A 25,295-nucleotide genomic window follows, 5' to 3' on the forward strand; every position below is an offset into this window, starting at 1 on the left:
AAAAAAAAGGAGGTTTTTACTATTATTTGGACAAGTTCGGCGGGCCGGATTAAAAAGCCTAACGGGCCGTATGTGGCCCGCGGGCCGTAGTTTGCCCATGTCTGGCCTACACCCATGATGCTGTGTCCCCCAATGATATTAATGAGAAAGTCTAATTCCACTTAAGATCAAAAGATGAATTGTTATATGCAGTTTATCTGTGGACAGTTTAGACGGGACAATTCCGTTCAAAAATATTGTTTTACATTTGTATATAGATCACTAAGGCTATGATCACATCGGCGTAGGAGGCTCTGTCAAGACGACACACAGATTCGCGGAACCGATGGAAAATCAGGGTTCGTCGGGCCCCGCTTGCATGCGTTTTTATAAATGGAAGCCACATTGCAGATGTGAACAAAGCCTCAGATGGCTGCCTACAATTACAAAACACACCAACAATTGTTTTCGTTAAGAAACTGAAAGGCTGCCCAAAACTGCTGATGCAAAGGGGCAATGCAGTGACCTCCCGATCAGCTAGTGATCATGTAAACCTCTTGCAAAAAAAGGTGCCTTAAGTGATTTTAGTATGGAGGAGAATTGGCAGCAACTAGTGACTGATCTGCAACATAGAAAGTCAACCGCTACATAACAAGCTTACCAATGAAAATGCTTACCTAGACTGTCACAGTTGTCTCTGGTGTACCCCAAACCCAGCAAAAACATGAATGCTAACCACTATTGTCTTAATGCTCTATTAAGGTCCGGAAAGAAGTAGAGATCTCATGTATGTATGCTGCTGTGTAAAATACATGCATTAAAGTATTTTTTATCACAGTTACTTACAGTGTGTGATTCTCCAAATAAGTCTGGTTTACATGCATGGCAGGCATTCGAATTCCTGGAGTATCCTGCATAGCCATCACACCTGGGGGATCTGTTTGAAGATGGATAAATTCATGAATTATAAATAATTTGTTATCTAAAAACATCTCTTTATGAACACTGACCAAACATTGTTAGTAGGCAAGCTTTTAAATGCGCCGCTGCAGCCTACATCCGTTTTATTTGCAGCAGTCTACTATGTCTGTGTAAGGATTTCAGACATTTACTAATAGTCAAAACATCAAACTGTATACTAAAAACCTCTACCCTTGTCTACCACTAAAACTATAATTCCTGTGCTCGCTTCGGCAGCACATATACTAAAATTGGAACGATACAGAGAAGATTAGCATGGCCCCTGCGCAAGGATGACACGCAAATTCGTGAAGCGTTCCATATTTTTAGATATCAATATACTCAACTCATCATTTACCAAATTCATATGGGGGGGAAAGAAACCAAGAATAGCGCTCACGAAACTCATGATGCGGAAGGCGGAAGGAGGGGTCAATTTCCCCAACATCCGGGGGTATAACCTGGCCTGTCTGAGTAGACATCTGCTAGACTGGAAACACAACACAGAGTTCCACTCCAACACTAGATTGGAGAGACAGCTAGCAAAACCTTGGGATCTCATGGCTCTGGTACACACAACGTTCACTTGTCTCCCAAAGATAGTCAAGAAATCATCTCTGTTACGAGATACCATCATTGCCTGGAAGGTACTACGCAAACATTATAACCTCTCTTATCGCATTTCAAAACATATGCCCTTATGGCAGCACCCAGAGTTTGCAGCAGGAAGATCTAACAAACTAATGTCAGAATGGAGGGAGAAAGGGGTAGCGACACTGGGGGATATGTTTCACGCACAGGATAAGAGGTGGTTAACCTTGCAAGAGCTCCAAAATAAATACGTTTTTGCACGGCATCAGCACTTACAGTACATGCAAATAGTTAATCACTGTAAAACTAAACTTGCGGATGTAGCGGATGAGGTCCCCCCCAACCTGTTTGACTCATGGTTCACGGACAATCACAGACACTCCATTTCCCAATTATATAGTACACTCAGACCATTACTACTGAAGATGTCCCCGGGGCAGGCCTTTGGGAGATGGGAAAAACGGTTTAATTTACCAGGCATTGAAAGGCATATTGAAAAAGGGCTGGTGGATTTCAGGGCGCACGTACACTACGAAAACTGGAGGGAAACTCAATTGAAGATTATACACCAAGCAATATATGCATTTACTCTGGCCCCCTCCGCCTCACAACCAGATAGGAAAACGTCATGCCCTAGATGTAATATCTCAAAGACGGACATGTATCATGGCCTTTGGGCGTGTGCACATATTCAGCCATTCTGGGGGGAGATAACATCCTTACTGCAGCAGGTGGGCAGGTTCCACGGGAATATAGGGCCAATGGAGGTCTTATTCCATATACAACATGATGGAGAATTAGAAGAGACAGAAACGACACATTTATCCCCATGGCCCATGCCACACTGATAGTGGCAAAGAGATGCATACTCCAAAACTGGCTGGTAGCTGAAGTACCGACTCAGAATATGGTGGTCCAGGGGTTGAGGAAACTGTTTTATCTAGACCGCATTGGTATATTACAGAATAAAGACACGCAGAGTAAAAAATTATTTGAGAAATGGAAGCTTTTCCTCACAAAATATTTCACCAGTACAGAACGAAGGGACATTATAGGCCCATTCACGGGAATGCCATGGTACTTGATTGAGGATCTCAAGGGCACTTTAGGGGCACTGAAAATACCACGGGAGTAAAGCGTATGTCTCCTCTTGGATTTCTTTCTTCTTGCGGACTAGCTGCCTGAGTGGGTGAACTGCTTCACGAAGCTCCAAATGTTATGTATGCTCTCATTTCTTATTTGTTTTATATACTGTTTTGATGTGTTAGTTAGGCAGTTATGCGAGTTTATGTAACTATGGTTACAGGACTACCCGACATGTGGGGTTAAAGGATGGGAAGGACAGAGGAGATGAAGGAGGGTTGATAGCCTCTGGGGAATACAATCCAAGATTAAACCTATTTTGCTAGGAAGTATTTACTATCTCATGTTCATTTATACATTTTTTTGTAATGTTTATTATTATGGCAATGCATTACTGTATGATTTGTGTTTTTTTTTGGAAAAATGTAATAAAAATATGTTATAAAAAAAAAACAAAAAAAAAACTATAATTCCATGCTAATAAAAAATTGTTTACAATGCAAGCTGTGCGATGCCGTTCTGACCTCATTCTGTCAGATGGCTGTGGGCTCAGCCTGTAGCCCCTCTCTGACGTCTCCTGAAGGCTAATCTAAGCTCAAATCAAAAAAGAAATCTTAAAACAAAATCTTTATCCCTACTCAAAGTCCAGAACACTGGACTGCTTGTGTAGCTCCGCAGTCCTTATCAACTGCACCAAATTCAGAGTAAACAGTGCCAGTGTTATTAAAGCACAGTTGCAAATGTAGCTACCAAGTGACAGCCGTATTAGAGCACATTTATCTATTCAGTCACCAAGTATCAGCCCTACGCGTTTCTTTACTTTGTATATATCTGTCGTAAATCTTCAGGGGCCTGCAGATTTAGTCTATTTTATAATTTAGCGCACAATGTATTGAGAGCATCGATTCATGCCTGGCGTGGACCTGGATTGCTAGCCGCCAGTACATTATATGGTGCCATGAAAAATTACAACTTGTCACGCAAAAAATGTCGATGGAAAAATAAAAAAGTTATGGCATTTGGAAGGCAAGGAGGAAAAAACAAAAATGAAACAAAAATTTACAGTACATGCAATGCAATGCAATAAATAATAAAAACGTGCAGGCTGGCCTTTTGGGATGACGTTTCATCCCATGTAACTGCTGCAGCCAATCACATGGGATGAAACGTCATCTGAGGAGGCTGGGCTGCAGGACGTCAGAGGATAATTATGCACGGTTTTTATTTCCTCCTCAGTTTTCCGCAGCGGACATTCCAGTTGAAAAACCGCACAATAATTTGGTGCGGTTTTTCGGCCAAAATTCTCTGCAGCCGCAAGGGCGGATACGCTGTGTACTTTTAGCCATACAGAGCTTTTTTTCTGTAAAGAAATAAATAAAAAAACAAAAGTAGATTGTTCCATTGGATTCAGTATCTACGGATGTTTTCTCCACAACAAGCATTGCATCTCCACACTAGCGACGTGGAGAAAGGTCAAAATAATGCACACTATTAGACGCGGTTGCATGGCAATACCCTTTTCTAATTGGCAGACCATGGAGCAACGCATTAAAACATTGCCGATCATATGATACTAAATATTAGCGCGCTAGAAGATTTGCGATTGCGTTTTCGATTAAAGTTAATATTTATGAGTCTTTAAACATTAAGACCATCATAATAAACTATCGAAATCAGTAGAAAATTGTGGAATCGTATGCATAATCGAAACCAATAAAGCCATCCTTACTTTGGGCTTTGAATGCAAATATAAAAAATATAAAAAATATATATATATAACATTAAAGCATTCACTATTAAATAAAATAATTGTTCCTTACAATAAGCAAGGTTTGGATCCAGTGGGTTCCGAGCACCATAGTAGTAATAAGCATCGTCATAGGGTGTTCGGTAATTTTCTACTAGAACTGGTGGTTGAGGTGGAGGTACGGCTGCAATCCTATAAAAGATAAGAGACAAAGAAAGTATGAAGCAAAATTGTTCCTCACTGTATTTTTATTAAATAATATACTGCAGGGTTTACCTTGGTGGCAATTTTATAATCTCTGGATTTTTCTGTACTCTGAAGATACTACAGCACAGACTGCCCAATAAATTGAGATGTCAGTATCACAGAATCTTGCAGTTATCCTTTTGAAAAATGTAAATACGAAAAACCAAGAGATATCTATTTTTTGCATAATATATATATATATATATATATATATATATATATATATATATATATATATATATATATCATGCTGGGCATTGTTAGTGATAAGTTGTATAAGTGGAGATGCTATATTGCTTTGTCCATGAATGCTATCCCAGATACTAATCTGGTAATGGGTTATTTAAAAACCATAGGCTTGATCCTAAATAATAAAATGTACTTGAACGAAAATGATTTGCTGGTTTATCTAATAGTTACATATTTAACACCTTGGCGCCAAAGCCATTTTTTCATTTTTTTTCCTCAACATAGCCAAATGAGGGCTTGTAGTACCATTCAATGAACCATATAAAGAACTGGGAAACTGAAAATAAATTTTGCGGGATGGAATTGGAAAAAAAAAAAAAAAAAAGGATTCCTCTGTTGTTTTTGGGGTTTTATTGTTACGCATTCACCATGCACTAAAAACAACATGTTAGTTTTATTCTGCAAAATGTATATATATATTTTTTTTCATTTTATGATGTACTAAAATAATTTGTTAAAAATAAATTATTTTGTGTCATCATATTATGAGAATCATAACTTTATTTTTCCACCAATGGATTGGTGTTTTTTTTTTTTTACGAGGCAGGTTGTAGTTTTTAATGGTACCATTTTGGGGTTCAATCTTTTTGATCACTTTTTTTTTCCTATGGTGTCTATCTGGCAGGTTAAATGACATGATATTTGATTAGTTCAGACTTTTAAAGACTACGAGATACCAGTTATGTTTACTTTTTTTTTTACACAACCATAATATTTTTTTTTACATTATTAAAAATTGTATTTAATAGTTTAACTTATCCCGGTTGTTGTGGAGAGGTGACGGCTGTAAGAAACAGCAAACACCTGCTGAGTATAAAGCAGGCTCAGTGGACCAACTCCATTGGCGGCTGTTAAGTCACATGTCGCCAAGAAGTTAAAAAAGAAATAATAAACTATGCAGTTGTCCTTTACAAGTTTTTTCCCTACCCTGCCTTAAAAAATGACAGCTGTGGAATAATTTGTCCCTATATGCAACACCATTTAATTTAGTTTTGTAAGGGCATAACTACTAGGGTAGCAAGAAAGGGTGGCATGTTATAGGGCACAGTAGCTGAAGAGGTCCACCACCTCAACTATTAATGAAGCCTCAGAGATGAGAGTTAACTGGATAAAACATTGGATAAAAGTCATCCGAAACCACCAATTTCAGCGTGATCAGCCAATGATCTCATGTGTATGGGGGGTTCCTGACAGTCCCCTGACAGCAGACCTTAGGGGTAAAGAGGGATCAGACATGCTGGATTTTAACGTGCTCAATTCTTTGCTCCCATGGGAGAGAAGTCTATTCCCTACTCCCCAAATGTGTATGTTTATAGTGCAGTTGGGTGTAACAGCTGTTGCATGTGTATGGTCGGCTACAATTAGGGATATGCATTCAGCTATTTCTATATACAAGAAATAGGCAAAAAATACGTATACATTTAAAGTTGGGTGATATATCTACCTGGGAGCCACTATTTCTCCAAGGGTGTTGGATATTACTCGGTGGTATTCCTCATTGGCCGGATTAAGAGCTATTGGAAATGCATTACCAGTCACTGCGGACACCGGAAGGTGAGTCTGAAAAGCCACTCTTGGTCTTTCCGGTGGGGACTTTTCTTCAACGAATGGCTTATTTTCAAAAACTGTTCTGCTCGTCTTCTGCGGATCAACAAGTACCCCAGGTCGATAGGGGACATTTCGATCTGCCGTTTCATGCTGGCGAATTATTGCCCCAAACTGACGTAACCTGTCAGGCTTTTCAAATAAAACAAAAAAACATTTAGAATTAACTTTAAGTTAATTTCAAGTGAAAGTTTTTTTTTAAATATTGTTAATAGTAAGATCTTTAGAGATTATCCCAATTAGTCCTTATTCACAAGCTTGTTTCAGAAAATTGGTGCCCAAGCGGATTCTACCACCATACCAAGTGGAATAACGGAGGTAGAGCTAATGCATATGATATGGAAATGCTCTTCCATAGGACCTTAGTGGAAAAGCATCTTGGTTTTCATATGATAGAACTCTTCAGGCAGATCCAAAAGTGTGCATTTTGGGGCTCCTTGGTGACTCGGTAGAGGAGAGCCCTTTGACTATAGGAATATCTGGTATGCTGTATCAGGCCAAAAAGGTTTTAGCCTCTCACTGGATTCAACCATCTCTTCCCATGGTTCAGGAATTTAAATCTAGGCTAAATGGCATAATCTACCTGGAAAAAGGGGTATATATGAAAAAGAATGCCACGCATAAATCTTAAAATATATGGGGGCCTCGGCTAAGTACTCCAGGGTTACCATCTAATACTTGCTACATGGCCGGCCAGGTATTGTTCTGTAACCTATGTATGTGTACTGCGCTATTAGTTGGGTTCATGGATAGGGTCAATGTCATGTAAATGTTTGTTATACTCGATTGCTCAGTAAGAATATTTTTTAATTGGTTACATCTCTAATGCCCCATCTCACCAAACAGACTTTGCCTGGCTTTACTGTACTGCCGATGATATACTCCACTATTTGGATTGGAAACGCTGCTGGACTTGTTCTGGGAGTTGGACAGTATTATTGCTGGTTTAAGGGGTTTGACAGAAGTTTTAAAAAAATGAACTAACATTAGGAAATGCGATAAAATAACCAGTAATAATCTGCTAAAATACCTCCAACCAGACACTTCAGTTTCCTCCCGGCCTTTTCTTACTTTGCTGCAGTGATGCCGTTGTGCGCATTCACGTGACCTGTGCTGCCAATCATTGGCCTCAGTAGTGATGATTGCATGCACAGCACGAGACTGCTAAGGCCAGTGGTTGGCTGCATCGCTCACAGGGATGGACAGCAGGTCAACACTGCAGGACAAATAAACAGAGACCGAGGAATGGGACCACTGCCGCAGGGGAGAAGGTGAGTGTTCAAGTGAGTATTAATTATTTTTTATTTTCCTACGGTCAATCCATTTTTTAAAATTTTTTTTTTAAGTTCCCAATAAAATGTTTTGATGTGTTAAAAAAGCAATTTAAAAAAAGAAATTGAACTTGTATGTTTTTCAATTTTTACTTTGAAAACTCACAGGGATTTTTAGTATCTAATGAAAAAAAAAAAATTTCTTACTTTGTTAATTTGGGAGGCTAACTATTAGAAAATCCTGGTATGAAAAATAAACAAGACAGGAGAATAGTGCTGAATGAGTTGCATCTCCTAGAATGAAGAAGACCTGGAAAAACCTCCTTGGGTATCAGGACATGATCTCCACTCGAGGAGTGTTAAAACCTCCATAACTCATTGACTCGTGAAGCATCTGGGCCAAGTGACTAATATTCGATTACAACAGAAGGAAGATGCCAATACCACTCAGGATAGCAGCTAATAGGTCCCAATTTACTGGGTGAATTGAAAGCTAAGGAGAGTAAAAAAATGGACAATAGGGTCCCTAATTCCATATATTTAGAGGACGCCTTGGCAGGAATAACCCTGGTGCTGTGATGTGAGACATGGATTGCCATAGGGTAGTGCTTGTGAATCTCTCCAGCAGGCTGCCTAGGCGTTCAGGAGACTGGTGGCTAAATTAGGCTTTGTTAACATTAGGGCTTGACTATACTTTTCTGCTCTGTACTTTTTTTTTTTTACAGAAAAACACATTTCAGTTAATGTCTCGATTAATTTTCATGATCATATTCTGATATATATAAATGTAAAAAAATGAAAATGAGTACGAGTTTTTAATATTTCATTCGGAGTCATCTTTGAATGTCATATAAATCTGCACATATCTACTGCAATGCCTGTATAAAGCTGGAAAATATACATTAAAAGTCTAGATCCAATAAGAATCTAATATGTATAGTACAATTTGTGGCTTTTAACCTGACTATCCTTTGTTTCTATATATCTATATACACACACATATATATATATATATATATATATATATATACATATACACACAAAAAAGTAGATTGAGAAGCACAGTAGCAAAATAATGGTGGGTGCAAAGCTTCATAGGAGCGACCTCTCCTGGTAGATATAAATAACACTGAAGATGAAGAAGCAGAACTTCCAGTTTAAAACGTAATACATTTATGCACCAAAGGTTCACAGCAACATTTCACCTCCTTAACCCCTTAAGGACGCAGCCTAGTTTTGGCCTTAAGGCTCAGAGCCCATTTTTCAAATCTGACATATTTCACTTTATGTGGTAATAACGTCGGAATGCTTAAACCTACCCAAGCGATTCTGAGATTGTTTTCTCGTGACACATTGGGCTTCATGTTCGTGGTAAAATTTGGTCGATATATTCAGTTTATTGGTGAAAAATTGCAAAATGTAGAGAAAATTTTGAAAAAATTGCATTTTTCAGAATTTAAATGCATCTGCTTGTAAAACAGACGGTTATACCACCCAAAATAGTTACTAGTTCACATTTCCCATATGTCTACTTTAGATTGGCATCGTTTTTTGAACATTTTTTTATTTTTCTTGGACGTTACAAGGCTTAGAACATAAACAGCAATTTCTCATATTTTTAAGAAAATTTCAAAAGCCTTTTTTTTAAGGTACCTCTTGAGTTCTGAAGTGGCTTTGTGGGGCCTATGTATTAGAAACCCTGATAAAACACCCCATTTTAAAAACTAGACCCCTCAAAGTATTCAAAACAGCAGTTAGAAAGTTTTTTAACCCTTCAGGCATTTCACAGGAATTAAAGCAAAGTGGAGGTGAAATTTGGAAATTTCATTTTTCTTGCTGAATTTCAATTTTATTCATTTTTTTTTCTGTAACACAGAAGGTTTTACCAGAGAAACACTACTAAATATGTATTCTCCAGATTCTGCAGTTTTTAGAAATGTCCCACATGTGGCCCTACTGCGCTCGTGGACTAAAACACAAGCCCTAGAAGCAAAGAAGCACCTAGTGCATTTTGAGGCCCCTTTTTTATTAGAATATATTTTAGGCAGCATGCCAGGTTTGAAGAGGTGTTGAGGTGTCAAAACAGTAGGAATCCCCCAATAGTGACCCCATTTTGGAAACTACACCCCTCAAGGAATTCATTTAGGGTTGTTGTTACCATTTTGACCGCACAGTTTTTTCACAGCACGTATTTGAATTGGGCTCTGAAATGAAAAAAATGTCATTTTTTCCAATAAAATGTCATTTGTGATCAAAATTTCTTATTTTCACAAGGAACAAAATACCCCATTTTGTTGCCCAATTTGTCCTTAGTGTGGCAATACCCCATTTGTGGTGATAAACTGCCGTTTGGGCCCATGGGAGGGCTCAGAAGGAAAGGAGCGCTATATGTTTGTTGGAGTCCAGATTTTGTTGGATTGGTTTTCGGGTGCCATGTCGCATTTGCAGAGCCTCAGAGGTATCAAAGCAATGGAAACCCACCAAAAGTGACCCCATTTTGGAAACTACACCCCTCAAGGAATTCATTTATGGTTGTTGTTAGCATTTTGACCACACAGTTTTTTCACAGCATCTATTTCAATTGGGCTGTGACATTAAAAAAATGACATTTTTTCCAATAAGATGTAATTTTTTACCAAAATTTCTTATTTTCACAGGGAACAAAATACTCAATTTTGTTGCCCAATTTCTCCTGAGTGCATCAAGACCCCATTTGTGGCAATAAACTGCCGTTTGGGCCCATGGGAGGCCTCAGAAGGGAAGGAGCGCTGTGTGTTCTTTGGAGTACAGATTTTGCTGGTTTGGTTTTCGGGTGCCATGTCGCATTTGCAGAGCCCCAGAGGTATCAAAGCAATGGAAACCCACCAGAAGTGACCCCATTTTGGAAACTACACCCCTCAAGGAATTCATTTATGGGTAATGTGACCATTTAGACTCCATAGTTTCTTCACAGAACTAATTTGAATTGGGCTGGGAATTAAAAAAATATATATTTTTTCCAATAATATGTCATTTTAGCTCAAAAATTCTTATTTTCACAAGAAATAAAATACTCCATTCTGTTGCCCAATTTGTCCTGAGTGCGGCAATACCCCATTTGTGGTGATAAACTGCCGTTTGGGCCCATGGGAGGGCTCAGAAGGAAAGGAGCGCTGTGTGTTCTTTGGAGTCCAGATTTTGCTGGATTGGTTTTCGGGTGCCATGTCGCATTTGCAGAGCCCCAGAGGTATCAAAGCAATAGAAACCAACCACAAATGACCCCATTTTGGAAACTACACCCCTCAAGGACTTCATTTATGGGTGTTGTGACCATTTTGACCCCATAGTTTTTTCACAGAACTTATTTGAATTGGGCTGGGAATGAAAACAAAATTATTTTTTTCAAATAATATGTAGTTTTGGCTGAAAATTTCTTATTTTCACAAGAAACAAAATACCCCATTCTGTTGCGCAATTTGTTCTGAGGGCCGCAATACCCCATTTGTTGTGATAAACTGCCATTTGGGCCCATGGGAGGGCTCAGAAGGAAAGGACCACCATTTGGCCTACTGGGGATTTTCTAGTGCGAAGTCATGTATGCAGAAGCCCCTGAGGTACCAGAACAGTTGAAACCCCCAAGAAGTGACCCCGTTTTAAAAACTACACCCTTAAGGCATTCATCTACATGTGTAGTGAGCATTTTGACCTGAGACCTACACCCCATAAACTGTAATGTGGGTTCTCCCGGGTATGGCAATACCCTACATGTGGCTGTTATCAGCTGCCTGGACACACAGCAGGGATCAGAGGGGAAAGACGAGGGGGGATAAGCTGTGTGGAGTGCATCAGGGTAAGTAAAATTGGGGTAAATTATAAACCAAGGGATGTATGATAAATTTTAAAACACTTTCATACAGAGCTCTGGTTATTCGGGACACGTGTCACATTGATATATTGTGTCATCCCTTATCCCCCTCTTATAGCAGACTTTGCACCTCTTTTGACTTTTTCCCTTCTTGCCAGTTTGGGGAACTTCTCCTGGAAAGTGTTGCCCTGGTACGATGCGTGTGGGCTCGCTTCCAGAAGTACTGGGTGCCCCCCCCTTCTTGGTCCCTAAAGATTAGGTTCTTGATAATCACCTCTTGAAATTCCAGGAAAGTTCCCGTCTGGCCTGCACATCGACGTAGCATGTACGCATTGTACAATGCCATCTGTATGATGTGCCCGGCCAGCTTCTTATACCACACCGCATGGCGCTGTAGGGCTTCAGGGCTTGATCTTACAAGTCCATCCCTCCCATGTACCTATTGTAGTCCAGGATGCAGTCTGGTTTGGGGGTGGCCTTTCCTTCATATATCCTAAACCTGTAGGTATACCCTGATGCACTCTCACAGCTTATACATCTTCACGCCATACCTTGCCCTCTTACCCGGCAGGTACTCGCGGAATTGAACCCTCCCTTTAAAATGTACCAGGGACTCATCAATAGAAATACACTTCTCAGGGGTGTATGCTTGGGAAAACCGGGCACTGGAACGGTCTAATAGGGGTCTCCGTTTATACAAACGGTCAAAACTGGGGTCATCTCGGGGTGGGCACGGCTCATTATCAGTATAATGTAAGAAGCGAAGTATTGCCTCATTTATTTATTTTTTTAGGTTCCAGTTCAGTTCTGAAGTTGCTTTGAGGGGCCCATATATTAGAAACCCCTATCAAACACCCCATTTTAGAAACTAGACCCCTCAAAGTATCCACAACAGCATTTAGAAAGTTTATGAACCCTTTAGGTGTTTCACAGGAATTTAGAGCAAAGTAGAGGTGAAATTTACATTTTTTTTTTGGTAAGAAAATCCTCTTTATACCATTTTTTTTATAACACAAAAGGATTTATCAGAGAAACGCAACTTAATACTTATTGCCCAGATTCTGCAGTTTTGAGAAATATCCCACATGTGGCCCTCGTGCGGTAATGGGCTGAAGCATCGGCCTCCGAAGCAAAGGAGCACCTAGTGGATTTTGAAGCATCTTTTTTATTAGGCACCATGTCCGGTTTGAAGAGGTCTTGTGGTGCCCAAACATTGGGAACCCCCCAAAAGTGACCCCAATTTGGAAACTAGACCCCTTGAGGAATCCATTGTAGTTTTCTTGGGGTGCATGCGGCTTTTTGATCAGTTTTTATTCTATTTTTAGGTGGCGTGGTGACTAAAAAACAGCAATTGTACGATTGTTTTTTTTTTCGTTTTTTTTTACAGCGTTCACCGTGCGCTATAAATGACATATTCACTTTATTCTGGGGGGCGATACGATTACGGCGAAACCAGATGTTTATAGTTTTTTATGTCTTATGGCGTTTGCACAATAAAATAAGTTTTGTAAACAATCATTCACTTTTTGTGTTACCTTATTCTAAGAGCCATAACGTTTTTATTTTTCAATCAATAAAGCCGTGCGAGGACTTATTTTTTGCGTAACGAACTGTAGTTTCGATCAGTACCATTTTTAGGTACATGCGACTTTTTGATCTCTTTTTATTCCATTTTTTGGGAGGTGAAGTGACCAAAGAATTGTGATTGTGGTTCGGTTTATTATTTATTTTTTTTACGGCGTTCACCGTGCGGGATAAATAATGAAATAATTTTGTAGTTCAGGCCGTTACGGACGCGGCGATACCAATTATGTATAGTTTATTTGTTTGTTTATATATTTTTATTAATAATAAAGGACTGATAAGGGAAAAAGGGGGATTTTTACTTTTAATACTTTTAAATCTTTTATTTTCTTATTTTTACACAACTTTTTTTAACTTTTTTTTTACTTTATTACTTTGTCCCACTAGGGGACATGAGGGCAGGAGGCCCTGATCGCTATTCTAATACACTGCACTACATGCGTAGTGCAGTGTATTAGAACGGTCAGCTACTCACTGACAGCAAGCATAGTGGGTCCTGACGTTGTCAGGACCCACTAGGCTTCCGTCTATGGCATCGCCGGACGCCATTGTTTGGTGTCCGGTTGCCATAGTCACCATCGCCGGCCGCTATCGCGTAGCAGGCCGGCGATGGCAGCTTAACCCCTAAAAAGCCGCGATCTCTATAGAACGCGGCTTTTAAGGGGTTAATCAGCGGGGACACAGCGATCGGTCCCCGCTGTAGGAGCTGTGACAGCTGCTGAACAAGACAGCAGCGTCACAGCTCCTGTATGTGTCGGGAGGACGGCCGAAACGGCCGTTACTCCCGTGACGTACTATTACGTCATGGAGCGCGAACGATACAGCTGCCATGACGTAATAGTACGTCAAGGAGCGGGAAGGGGTTAATGAAGGCATTCTCAAGCTTAGAGGTTGGCCAGGAATACATTTTATTTCTATTTTAACCTAAGGTGATATGTACAATTAACTTTCTAATATAGTGTCTTATTATTTATTTCCTGTGATGTTTCGGGTCTTTGCTCAGCCAGCACTTCCGGCTGAGATGAGGCATGGCGCATCATCAACTACCTTTCCTGGCAGTGTGCCGGGCGGATGTTTCATGAGCTCTTCAGAGCTCCGCCTCTGGTCCCACTGCCTGTAAACATAGTTGATGACGCACCGTGCCTCTGCAAGCCGGAAGTGCTGGCTGAGCAAAGTCACGGAGCGTCATCTCTCAATGTACATGCCCCCTCCATCTCCTATCTCGTAGTTCACGCCCCCTCTTTCTTCTTCTCTCACGGAGTTCCTGCCTGGCCGCAGCGTGGGTGATGAGAGAAGAGGAGAAACACGGCTGCCAGGCAATGAGGGAACTCTGAAAGTGAATAAGGAGGGGTGTGGACGATGAGATAGGTGGACAGTGATGTCAGGCGCTTCCCCAGAGCCAGAGTCTCGGGCAGAGCGCTAGTATAGGCTATGTGCTACTAGGTTGATCCATACTATCTCATATGTCAGGAAACGGCGCATCCCATTGGTGTTATTGGGAACGGATGCTGAAAAGGCATTGGATAGGGTTTCGTGGCGTTACATGGAAGCTGTGTTGGAGAGAGTGGGCTCCCGAGTATGTTTGTGCAAGCTATACTAACATTATATAGAAAACCACATGCCAGAATAAGAATCAACGGCACACAATCAACAAATTTTGAAATAAACAATGGCACTAGGCAGGGATGCCCGCTCTCCTCCTCACTCTTTATGCTGACTATGGAGACACTAATTAGGAAAATTAGCCAATACCCTGACATACATTGACTGAAGGTCGGTTCCCTGACTCATTCGACTGCAGCATTTGCAGACGATTATCTTGAATTTTAAAATTAATAAAGAAGTCAGAAGTACTTAATATTAGTGCTCCTCCGTCCACTATTACAGCCTTGAAGTCACAAATCCTGTTCACCTGGCCTCAATCCACAATCAAATACTTGGTAATTACTGTTTCCTCCAACCCTAGTGAATTGTACGCAAATAATTTCAAGCCTCTACTCCATAAGATAAATGTTCAACTTTCACAGCTCCAGATCCCCTTTGTTTCATGGTTGGGTAGGAAAAATATAGTTAATACTTCTATATTGCCCCTGGTCTTGTACAATCTCTTAGCAGTACCCATTAAACTCCCTAAGCGCTTCTTTGACCGACTTAGCGCAATAATTACTCATTTTATATGGAAGGGTAAACAGGTGTGAAGGATGGTTTATTTGCTTATATTCTCTGTATGAAATTACATTGTGAATTATCAAGCAGGATGCTGAATTACTAAGATATGTATTATGTCAAAGTGATTATAATAATGTTTAAATTATTTAGTTTCGTGCAGCAGCCATCTTGTCTGGAGTTCCCATCTTGATTCTTTTGTAGTGAATAAGAAAGTCATTGTTCCTTTAACGCAAGTAATGTTGATTTTGTATGTTTTATCTTTGACCTTGGCTCCCATACAAAGCTTGCAGAGAAGGCACAGGGAGTGAGAAGGGAGGGTGGCAAATATGCGTGTGGGAAAGCCTCCCCCATCTTACGGGAACATTCAGGGAGGGTGGCAAATATGCGTGTGGGAAAGCCTCCCCCATCTTACGGGAACATTCAGGGAGGGTGGCAAATATGCGTGTGGGAAAGCCTCCCCCATCTTACGGGAACATTCTGCCCAAGAGAGATAAGGCCACCTGCAAACCTGATGTGTGAAGAATTATAATGATGTATCTGGAATGTATCGTATGTCTGTAATTGGCTGAAAAAGAATTATTGTCACATTGCCTCTGATTGGTTAACCTCAAAGTTTGTTCCTCACAAAGCTGGAACGAACGTACGTGGTGGCAATATCATTACAGGCTACTGAGCTGTCAAATGCCGATGACGTCGCGGCATTGACAGCTTACATTCTGATAACTTGCCGGCGCTAATAACCAGCAAGTCTCACAATTTAATGTATCAGTAATGCTCACAACTTAAGAAGAGCCTGTCTATCTATGTAGACGCAGCAAAAAGTTATTATCTCTACACTGCCGCCTGAATGTGAATAGCAGTGTCAATGTCGATAGAACATAATACACAATAGACTATGAATCAGCAGTTTATTACGATAGATACTATATGTTCACGTTGCTGACCAAGCTGCAGATCTAACTAGGATTGAACTAAAAGCGTTGGGAATACAATAAATAAAACGCACTAGCAGAATAAATAACTGCTTACCGATACAGATTTCATTCCTTTATGCACTGTTGTACAACCAACCAATTGGAACGGCAAAAAACGCACTCAGTCAATACGCAGCTGCTCACGAAGTCTGAACACAACCTCTTGCGGAGTGCTTATGCAGGAAATTTTACAGATATAATATATCCATTATCCTTGCAGCACTACCTCTTCTATTTTCACCAAGGTAGTGAAAGCAACTACCAGGCTTTCTACTTTGTTGAATCAGATGAAAGTCGTAATTACACTTTGTAACAATTTAACAAAAATATTATACAATGTGGCAATAATAAAAGGGGACATTGCACAACATAATCCTTCTGCTATTACACCAGTCGGTATCAATATAACAATTGAAGGCGACATTTAACCCACCATGCTCCTTTTTCCTCCTCTCCCCTTACTTACTATTTCCTTAACCTCAAGTCTGCCTCCCATTTGAATGATATTATTATAGTGGAGTTTGGTAATAAACCTCCAGAGGAGTATTTTGAGCATATCAGCAGCATTGGTGTGTTTTTTCTCCTCTCTCTATATATATCGGTATGAAATATCCTGATTAGGATGCTGGATAAAGTTTCTGGCGTGAGTGTCTATTGGAACACTCATCTAAATTTCAGTCTAATATATTTTGAGCCATTGACTTCCACGACACGGGCTAGGATCACACATGTGCAGATGAGACAGCTGAAGTCGCAGGGCGGGGGGGGGAGGGGGGCTGTGGAGTACCAGATATCTACATGTACTACAGAGGGAACCACCGTTCTAGATGGTTATCACTTGTACAAACAAATAATACACTTCCTCACGTTCAAATGGAGAGGAGTCTCCTTGGACAGGACAGCCTTATATGCCTTTGGTCAAATGTACGGTTACCACAGGCGATTGACTACTTGCCATTGAGGGGCACTGTTCACGTCTCGGAATATGTTGTCGCTATATAGTAACTGAAATAAATAAATAAATAAGTCTTCCAAGATTTTATCACTAAAGCACACACACCATATATTGTATCCCCTCTCATGCCGATTAGTCTCATTCCAGCCTTCGTTAGAGGAATACCCCTACCATTATTATCCCCCTGGTCTCAGCTTACATCCTTGGAAGTAGCCCCTCACCTAAAAGATAACACACAAGTACCCTCTTTAAAGAGGCTCTGTCACCAGATTTTGCAACCCCTATCTGCTATTGCAGCAGATCGGCGCTGCAATGTAGATTACAGTAACGTTTTTATTTTTTAAAAACGAGCATTTTTGGCCAAGTTATGACCATTTTCGTATTTATGCAAATGAGGCTTGCAAAAGTACAACTGGGCGTGTTGAAAAGTAAAAGTACAACTGGGCGTGTATTATGTGCGTACATCGGGGCGTGTTTACTTCTTTTACTAGCTGGGCGTTCTGACGAGAAGTATCATCCACTTCTCTTCAGAACGCCCAGCTTCTGGCAGTGCAGATCTGTGACGTCACTCACAGGTCCTGCATCGTGTCGGCACCAGAGGCTACAGTTGATTCTGCAGCAGCGTTTGCAGGTAAGTAGCTACATCGACTTACCTGCAAACGCCGATGCTGCTGCAGAATCATCTGTAGTCTCTGGTGCCGATGTGTCCTCGCTCGTCTGACACGATGCAGGACCTGTGAGTGACGTCACAGCGTGATCTCTCGAGAACACGCTCTGTGTCTGCACTGCCAGAAGCTGGGCGTTCTGAAAGAAGTGGATGATACTTCTCATCAGAACGCCCAGCTAGTAAAAGTAGTAAACACGCCCCGATGTACGCACATAATACACGCCCAGTTGTACTTTTACTTTTCAACACGCCCAGTTGTACTTTTGCAAGCCTCATTTGCATAAATACGAAAATGGTCATAACTTGGCCAAAAATGCTCGTTTTTAAAAAATAAAAACGTTACTGTAATCTACATTGCAGCGCCTATCTGCTGCAATAGCAGATAGGGGCTGCAAAATCTGGTGACAGAGCCTCTTTAAGGTCTCTGCTCTCATTAGCTGGAGAGCACAATGCGTTTTTTTGCAAAATATATCTTTTAAAAATTTGTGCCATAAATTAATTGAAATCCCCCCGACTTCCATGACTGGGCATGACCTATCAGATGCCTATCCGTTTTAAACGGACAGGCAGTAATACACTGCAATACAAAAGTATTGCAATGTATTATAAAAGCAATCGGAGAATCGCATATTAAAGTCCCCTAATGGGACTAGTAAAAAAAAAGTTTAATAAAGTTAATTTAAAAAATGTGAAAAAAAAATTGAAAAACCCACTTTTCTCCTTACAAACTGCTTTACTATTAAAAAAAAAACAAAATAAAGTAAAAAAGTTACACATTTTTGGTATCGCCGCGTCCGTAAATTTATTACGTTTTAAACTGGAAGTGCTGCTTCTTCATCTTCAGTGGTGTGTGTGTGTGTGTGTGTGTGTGTGTGTGTGTGTGTGTGTGTGTGTGTGTGTGTGTGTGTGTGTGTGTATATATATATATATACACATATAAAATCTGATTAAAAAGGAATAAGATCTTGAAATATGTATGTGCACAAACCGCTTTTTTTTTTATTATTGCCAGTTGCAGTGTCTCAAGTCCAAAATACATGCAAATGTTAAAACCATGCAGAGATCTACGTGATCCAAACTACTACAACCATGCAAGAAAAAATATAGGGTAATACTCCTATTCATTTTTGTACAACATCCTTGCAAAAGAGTAAAAAATAAATAAATAAATATTTGAAAGAAAATTATCTGAATTTACCTCCTCTTCATTTAGCTAGAAAAAGTATGTATGAACAATTAGCAATGAACGAGATAAAATACAGAATAAGATACATACTGAAAGGCCTACCAAGCATTACTAGACTAAGGCTTCGTTCACATCTGTGCTAGGGTCCCGTTCCGTCTGCGCTATCCGTCGGAATGGGACCCTGACTGACACAAACGCCAACCAAAGGTTTTCGCTTCCATCACCATTGATTTCAATGGTGATGGATCCAGTACCAATGATTTCCGTTTGTCTACGATGTGCAAGGCTTCCGTCGTTTTGACGGAATCAATAGCGTAGTCGACTACGCTATTGATTCTGTCAAAACGACGGAACACTTGCACAACGGAGATAAACGGAAACTATAGGCCCCAGGATCCGTCTCCATTGAAATCAATGGTGATGGAAACGGAAACCTTTGTTTTGCCTTTGTGTCAGTCAGGGTCCCATTCCGACGGATAGCTCAGACGGAACGGGACCCTAGCACAGATGTGAACGAAGTCTTAGCTGGTTTAAAGAGATCCCGACGTTAAAAATGCAGATAAACTGTCGGCAGCATGTTATATAGCAGGTGGAGCTGAACAGATTTGTTTATAGTTTTGTAGGAAAATATTCAGTATAACTTGTCTTTTATTCATTTAAACCTCTGCTCAATCTGTTCTTAGGAGTCCAGTGGGTGGTCCCAATCATTGATTAGGAGATATCTATATTTACACCCATACCGTGAAGGCTGTCAATCACCAAGTAGGACCGCCCACTGGACTCCTAATTATTAAATAATAAACTACAAGTTATACTGAATCTTTTGCTACAAAAATATATAATTAACCTACTCACCTACTCCTGCTTAATCACATGCTGCCCACAGATTGGACGGCATTTTAAACGTAACAAGTACCCTTTAAAAAAAATAAAATTGTAAACATAAAAATATATTAACCTACACCAAAAATTAAACCTGTAAATAGTTGCTAAATAGAAGGTTATAAAAAGGTATATTCCTATGATTGAACATCATGTGATGCCACTTTGTCGTGCGGCATCTCATCATGTTCCATAAGCTGAATGTATTAAAAAGGCTCTTCTTGGGGGTCCACTGCAGTGTCATGACATACTATACTCTGATATACTATACCCCCCTCCCCTCCTTCTTCCCCCCTCTCTCAGTCCTTCTAATTGCCATATCTCTTGATATTTCTATTTCAATTGAGAGTTGTTACTTTTTTGCCCTCTCATACCTTACATGTGAGATTGTGCTTCAGTACGGTTTCTTCACCAAGAATATTGCGTTTCTATTTTTTTTATCTCTTTTGTATACTTTGTATTCTTTCTGATATGAAAATTGACCTTTGTGGTCGTGAAAATAAAGATTTTTTTAAAAAAAAGCCTCTTCTGAATTCTGCACATAAGGTTGGGATATTGTCCACATAGATCTATTAAGGGATTTTTTCTTTGGATATCTGGAATACATCCAAAGAGTAGCAGGTATGGACTAGCCACATGAAAGTCAGGGATTCAGCTACTGGCGACCACATAAAACATGTTCATTTAGAGTACTGGCCATCCGCATTTCATTTATATTAATTTACAAAATCACATTGCTCTCCATTTAGCGATCTTAAATACTTCTAAAAGTTTTCTGTTGCTTCCATATTTAGGTTTCAGTGAACAAATGCGGTGGCTAAAAACCCATAATTAAGATGATCTAAGTAACGAAGAGAGGAAAAAATAGTACTAGTTACTGCTATCACTAGTGCCAAAATAAACTCCACCTTTATACAAGTTCAGTAAAGCTGCCCGCATGTGCAAAAAAACAAACTTTGTTTCATTGCTTTAGCTGTCTTCTTAATCCAGCCTTATGCAGCCATTGTAATTAAAGGGATATTCCAGGTACTGGCTGTTTTTTTTCAAAAACTGCAACTAAGTTATTATGCACCTGTAAGCGCTCTAATGCAACATGTGTCGCTGTTCTTCAGTTCCCCTTTAGCTTATTTTGCTTTCCAACGGCGTTGTAGTTTCTTCATCAAGTATCATGGCGCCGCCGCTGTTACCATGTGACCTGATCTCCTACATTTCCCATCATACTCCGCCGCACAGATCAGTCTGTTTGCGCGTTCACAAGATTCTCTGCTTATTCATTGGTTGGGAGCAGAGAGTCTCGTGTCCTAGATAGTTATCGACATCACGTAATAAAGATGCACTCAACGTGCATGCTCGACTGGAGCCTACAGGTCGTATCTATTAGTAAAGTTGGCCAAACAACAAGATCAGGGGACTATAAAGGTCATTTTGTACTGAGAAAATGAGGCAAAATCGCTTATTATAACAAATTTGAGACTTTTATATTGTGTAGAGATGTATGACAAAGGTCCATATTCAAGTAACCGGAATACCCCTTTAATCTGTAGTGTAAAACTGCTGCTAGTTCCCTAGGGGGAGATGTCACAGACTGATAATTGCTGTCTTATAGGGCCCTTCAGCTAGGCAGAGATAACAGTTTCTGTTATGTTAACTCTCAGTGCACCAATGCTTAGTGTTTGGTTCTTAACAGTTATACAGAAGAGGTTATCTCTGCCAAGCTGAAAGAATCTATGTGAGGACACTCCGTCACAGGTTACGTGCAGTCAACAGCAGCAATACATCATACAGTTAATTAAATTATTGGTGGTAGGTGCGAAACAGAAAAACACGGGACTAATGGCAGAACAGTTCTGTATTAAACATATTGATTTTTAGTGGTTAATACTACATACAGTACAGCAACACGAAGCAGATCAGCTTCTGCCATTATGTTTTAGCAATCAGTGGGGATCTCAGTGCTGATCACTGATCAAAACTTCTGACTTGTCACTATGACAAGTCAAAAGTTTTTTTCAAAAAGTTTAGTTTCACTTGTGGAAAGGGAGACTAAAGACAAGCTTTAAGAACATTGGTAAACATAAATGCCACAAAAGAACAATACTAAACATATCCAACTGTGCAAAGCACAACACTATAGTCCAGCTGAAGCCTAGACACAGCATAGACAGGGGTAAGGCTGCGTTCACATCTGCGTTGTGGCTTCCGTTCTAGCGTATCCGTCAGAGGACCACAAGAACGGAAGTTAAGGTTTCCGTAAAAAAACACAACGATTTCAATGGATTTTATTTTTGCATCAGTTGTGCTCCGTTCCGTCAGGGTTTCCGTTTTTGTCACAGAAGAAATACCGTAGTCTGCTGCACTATCGTTTCTGTCAAAAATGCCGGAAACCTGACGGAAAGTAGCTCTCCGTTTTTTTTTTTTAACATTGAAGTCAATGGATGATGGATATAAACTGATATGCCATCCGTTTGTATCAGTAAGGGCCTGTTCACATCACCGTTCGCTTTCCGTTCCGGGGTTCCGTCGGAGGTTTCCGTCGGGTGAACCCCGCAACGGAAAGTGAAACCAGAGCTTCCCTTTCAGTCACCATTGATCTCAATGGTGACGGAAACATCGCTAATGGTTTCCGTTCGTTACCATTCCGGCAGGTTTCCGTTTCAATGACGGAATCAATAGTGGAGTCAACTGCGCTATTGATACCGTCGGAAATAAACATATTTTACCTTCCGTTGCATTCAGTCTAGCATCAGTCAGTCTGTCAGTTTTTTTTTTTCATTTCAACGGATCCGCTAAAACGGATGCCACAATGCAGATGTGAAGGAAGCCTAACAGGCAGCAGAAATAAGTTCTGAAGTACAAAACTGGAACAAAATGCAGTTACCCACCTGCTTCTCAGGGTCCACGGCTCCAGAAGCTGCAACTTTCAGTTCCATTTCCTTCTCTCTAGAAAATGATATGCTTCCACAAATTAATATGTAGGAATTTGCAAGTGAAGCCAGATTGGCTCTTTTATCAATAAACTAAAGCACATATAGTATTAGCCCATAGAAGATGTGATCACAATTGCGCAACCACAAGTTTCAGTTCAAGTTTATTCATATATATATTAACGCTGTGCGCACGCCTTCCAGCCGCTGATTAAGACTTTTCTCCCTATGAACAGTAATAGGGAGAAAAGTGTCAATCAGCAGCTTGAGTGTGAAAAGGTTGCGGGGGCAGCATGAATATACTTGGACTCAAGCTTGCAGCGCTGGCCGGATGCCGCAAGTACAACTACTAAATGTTCAGAAACAACAGCAAATTACCTATTGAGTGACAGCATGCTGAAATCAGCATGTCTGTCAGTTCTTTATGCTGCCTTAAGACAGGACAGCGTAAATATGTGCGCAGATCCTCTTTAAGCCATTGCATTGGAATCCAGTCATAAATTACACATATACCGTCTTTTGTTTCTCTGCTGTTCAGCCATTTGCTCCATTAAATCTTGTCTGTAATGCTCTTTCCTTCTCTTCTGAGCTTCACCTTTATCTGGTCCACCTATGACACAAATGAAAAGACACTCAACATCCCAAAGAACAAAAATAACACCTGGGGTCTAAGTTACAAAAAGGTTAGTTATCACTTTATTGATCAAATAATATAACTTTTATAAAAGACTAAAGATAATAGTTGAGTGTATACTAAAAATACCCACTAAACATAGAAAATTCACATAAAATATCCATTATTATCCTCCTTTAATTGTCTTATAGTGTCTCACAATGCCGTCAAACTCAGAAATATACTATATATTGCATATATAAAAATACATATATATGTACCCCAGGAGATCAGCCATTTCTCCCCTAGTGGTCAGCTAACTGGCTGTAGCAGGAGCCACTGCTCTGTCTGCAATAGGAGGCAAATTATGTTAAGCCCTGCCCCACAGCCGCCTACCAGCTAAAAATTTAAGAAATCAGGAGATTAACACTTGTGTTTTCTGGAATATTTCTATATAACGGTTTGCTTCAGGAACATGAAGGAAATCTTGCAGACAGACGAACAGTGTGGGAAAGTTTTAGTATACTTAACAAAATTTTAATTACAATCTCCAAAGTCAATGTATTTTAAGGGGTTGTCTCATCTACAGTCATAGGTTGCACATCACTTAGAAAGTGCCATTCCATGTCATCTCCCTTTGGCTTCTTCCATGTGGATGCATGGTTGGCTATAAACTAGAATAGGCTGACCATGTGGCCTCTGAAAAAAGCCAATCAGAGCTGACAGGAGACGAAGTGGCATGAAACTTTGCTACCACTGCTGACACTTTATTTTTGCGATTGTTGGTGATCACAGTGGCTGGATACACACTGATTAGACACTCGTGGCATATCCTAGCGATATAAACTCAATGTCTAAAATAAGGCCAGTTTCAAACAAGTGTATTACGGCTGCAAATCCCGGCTCGACCATGGGTCTAATGACATGAAGTAACAGAATGATAGCATTCTATAATGTTGTTAGTTTGGGCCATGCTGGCCGGGATTTGCAGCTGTAACATGGGCACAACAACATTTGTCCGCAAAACCCAAAAATTTACGTACACTCGGTTTTACTTTTTGGTCCATAAACTTTACAGATTACAGATGGTTTTGACAATTTACAACTACCGTGTGCCTTCATGTGCACTGGGCATGCATGGAAACATAGAATCGAAGTTGATCTAACAGCCACATATCTACTTTGTTATTTGGAGTTTTAATTTAGTATTTTTGTGTAGACATTTAACATCTTTTAAATTATTCAACATCATTTCATGGAGCGGATTGCAGTCCAAAGAAGTACAACATGTAAATATGTATGCTTTTTGTTGCGTTTTAACCACAATCACAATAAATCTATGAAAATTAAAAGGAAAAAAATACGCTTTTGAATGCCGTTTGTAGTGTGGCTCTCACATTTACTACTTTGTGTGAACCAACCATAAAACTTTAAAATGCATGTTTGCACCAATTCAATTCAGGACTATTGAGAACCAAATAGGACAACATTTTTTAGTTTATGGCTCATGCACACAAATGTACTCCAAGTTGAAAGGAGCAGTAATAGACTTCTATGGCGTCCTTCTATACCTCCTTACGCGTTTTGGTCTATTGAATTATGTATTGGACGCCGTATTACATTCTGTGTGCCTTCGTATGGTGCTCTGTATAGCCCCCGTATTATAGAGATATTCTCCCCAACAAGTAATGCTTCAAGGGGAGGATATCTCTGTAATACGGGCTGTACAGAGCACTATACGGAGGCACACAAAAATTCTAAGGCTT

General features: G+C 40.0%; 1 protein-coding gene and 1 non-coding gene across 8 annotated transcripts in view; one reads left to right on the top strand and one right to left on the bottom strand.

Moving 5' to 3' along the window:
- The window catches only part of CSPP1 (centrosome and spindle pole associated protein 1), a 130,626-nt gene that overhangs the window by 43,177 nt on the left and 62,154 nt on the right, over positions 1-25,295 (bottom strand). For 5 of the 7 annotated variants that reach the window (XM_075826146.1, XM_075826149.1, XM_075826147.1 and 2 more), the window contains 6 exons: positions 23,430-23,526; positions 22,875-22,932; positions 19,123-19,137; positions 6,300-6,592; positions 4,434-4,552; positions 826-916 (listed from right to left, as the gene is read on the bottom strand). In XM_075826146.1, coding sequence (XP_075682261.1) covers positions 826-916; positions 4,434-4,552; positions 6,300-6,592; positions 19,123-19,137; positions 22,875-22,932; positions 23,430-23,526 — 673 coding nt within the window. The remainder of the gene's footprint in view (positions 1-825; positions 917-4,433; positions 4,553-6,299; positions 6,593-19,122; positions 19,138-22,874; positions 22,933-23,429; positions 23,527-25,295) is intronic. The other 2 variants (XM_075826150.1, XM_075826144.1) reach the window with 1 other exon arrangement.
- On the top strand, positions 1,161-1,267 carry LOC142654753 (U6 spliceosomal RNA). Its single transcript, XR_012849094.1, has one exon. It is a non-coding gene; the product is annotated as a U6 spliceosomal RNA (small nuclear RNA).

Source organism: Rhinoderma darwinii, chromosome 5 (genome assembly GCF_050947455.1).
Source record: "Rhinoderma darwinii isolate aRhiDar2 chromosome 5, aRhiDar2.hap1, whole genome shotgun sequence".
Classification (NCBI taxonomy): Eukaryota; Metazoa; Chordata; class Amphibia; order Anura; family Rhinodermatidae; genus Rhinoderma; species Rhinoderma darwinii.